The 2,500-nt window shown below is 55.0% G+C and overlaps 1 protein-coding gene across 1 annotated transcript in view; it reads right to left on the bottom strand.

Moving 5' to 3' along the window:
• Window positions 1-2,500, bottom strand: part of LOC311311724 (sodium/potassium/calcium exchanger 3-like) — a gene marked incomplete at its 5' end in the record, with an annotated part of 14,879 nt that overhangs the window by 5,086 nt on the left and 7,293 nt on the right. Inside the window, 2 exon segments of the mRNA XM_084441478.1 lie at window positions 1,142-1,254; window positions 1,648-1,762. Coding sequence (XP_084297604.1) covers window positions 1,142-1,254; window positions 1,648-1,762 — 228 coding nt within the window.

The raw sequence follows: 2,500 nt of genomic DNA, 5'->3' as shown, positions 1-2,500 counted from the left end.
TGAGGGACAGGGTGTGTGAGGGACAGGGTGTGTGAGGGACAGGGTGTGTGTAGTATTGGTGTGTGAGGGACAGGGTGTGTGAGGGACAGGGTGTGTGAGGGACAGGGTGTGTGAGGGACAGGGCGTCGGAGGGACAGGGTGTGTGAGGGACAGGGCGTGTGAGGGACAGGGTGTGTGAGGGACAGGGTGTGTGAGGGACAGGGTGTGTGAGGGACAGGGTGTGTGAGGGACAGGGTGTGTGTGGTCCTGGTGTGTGAGGGACAGGGTGTGTGAGGGACAGGGTGTGTGTGGTCCTGGTGTGTGGGGGACAGGGCGTGTGAGGGACAGGGTGTGTGAGGGACAGGGTGTGTGAGGGACAGGGCGTGTGAGGGACAGGGTGTGTGAGGGACAGGGTGTGTGGGGGACAGGGTGTGTGAGGGACAGGGTGTGTGAGGGACAGGGTGTGTGAGGGACAGGGTGTGTGGGGGACAGGGTGTGTGAGGGACAGGGTGTGTGAGGGACAGGGTGTGTGGGGGACAGGGTGTGTGAGGGACAGGGTGTGTGAGGGACAGGGTGTGTGAGGGACAGGGTGTGTGAGGGACAGGGTGTGTGAGGGACAGGGTGTGTGAGGGACAGGGTGTGTGAGGGACAGGGTGTGTGTAGTATTGGTGTGTGAGGGACAGGGTGTGTGAGGGACAGGGTGTGTGAGGGACAGGGTGTGTGAGGGACAGGGTGTGTGTAGTATTGGTGTGTGAGGGACAGGGTGTGTGAGGGACAGGGTGTGTGAGGGACAGGGTGTGTGTAGTATTGGTGTGTGAGGGACAGGGTGTGTGTAGTATTGGTGTGTGAGGGACAGGGTGTGTGAGGGACAGGGTGTGTGAGGGACAGGGTGTGTGAGGGACAGGGTGTGTGTAGTATTGGTGTGTGAGGGACAGGGTGTGTGAGGGACAGGGTGTGTGTAGTATTGGTGTGTGAGGGACAGGGTGTGTGAGGGACAGGGCGTCGGAGGGACAGGGTGTGTGAGGGACAGGGCGTGTGAGGGACAGGGTGTGTGAGGGACAGGGTGTGTGAGGGACAGGGTGTGTGAGGGACAGGGTGTGTGAGGGACAGGGTGTGTGAGGGACAGGGTGTGTGAGGGACAGGGCGTGTGAGGGACCCTCACCTCGGACCCGTAGTCGATGCAGAGGGTCTGTAGGACCCAGGGGAGTCCGAGCCCGACCAGGATGTCAAACACGTTCGAGCCGATGGAGTTGGAGATGGCCATGTCCCCCAGACCTGGGCAGAGGAACCGGGATGAAGAGTGTGTGTGTGTGTGTGTGTGTGTGTGTGTGTACGTGTGGCCTAGACTTTGAAAACGTTGACCTAGAAAACGTTGATGTGAGAGACAATTTGTGTACGCAGCGTAGAGTAGTATATGTGTGTGTGTCTGTGTATCTGTGTGTGTATGTGTGTGTGTGTGTGTATCTGTGTGTGTGTGTCTGTGTGTGTGTGTATCTGTGTGTTTGTGTGTGTGTGTGTGTGTGTGTGTGCGTGTATCTGTGTGTGTGTGTATCTGTGTGTGTGTGTGTGTGAGTGCGTATGCGTGTGTGTGTGTGTGTGTGTGTGTGTGTGTGAGTGTGTGTGCGCGTGTGTGTGTGTGTGAGAGAGTGTGTGTGTGTGTGCGCCCACCTTGCCGTGCCACTATGAGACTGGCCATGCAGTCCGGAACGCTGGTCCCCGCCGCCAAGAAGGTGATTCCCATGATGACGTCAGGGATGCCCAGCGTGTAGCCAATCACAGTCACCTGAAACCAGAGGGTAACCAATCACAGTCACCTGAAACCAGAGGGGAACCAATCACAGTCACCTGAAACCAGAGGGGAACCAATCACAGTCACCTGAAACCAGAGGGGAACCAATCACAGTCACCTGAAACCAGAGGGGAACCAATCACAGTCACCTGAAACAAGAGGGTAACCAATCACAGTCACCTGAAACCAGAGGGTAACCAATCACAGTCACCTGAAACAAGAGGGTAACCAATCACAGTCACCTGAAACAAGAGGGTAACCAATCACAGTCACCTGAAACAAGAGGGTAACCAATCACAGTCACCTGAAATGAGAGGTTAACCCTGAAACCAGAGGGTAACCAATCACAGTCACCTGAAATGAGAGGTTAACCAATCACAATCACCTGAAATGAGAGGTTAACCAATCACAGTCACCTGAAATGAGAGCTTAACCAATCACAGTCACCTCAAAACGAGAGGTTAACCAATCACAGTCACCTAAAACCAGAGGGTAACCAATCACAGTCACCTGAAACAACAGGTTAACCAATCACAGTCACCTGAAATGAGAGGTTAACCAATCACAGTCACCTGAAACGACAGGTTAGCCAATCACAGTGAAATGACCGGTCCAAACCCGGGTCACCACCTGAGGTGGGTGTAGCCCAGGTGGAAACATTGGTGTCAGTTAAAATATCTTGGTACTGAATTTCATGGCTGTATTTCCGACACTGAACCGACAACGACGGTT

The sequence above is a fragment of the Borostomias antarcticus genome (genome assembly GCF_949987555.1).
Source record: "Borostomias antarcticus genome assembly, chromosome: 7".
In the NCBI taxonomy this organism is placed as follows: domain Eukaryota; kingdom Metazoa; phylum Chordata; class Actinopteri; order Stomiiformes; family Stomiidae; genus Borostomias; species Borostomias antarcticus.
This window is presented reverse-complemented; position numbering and strand designations above follow the sequence as displayed.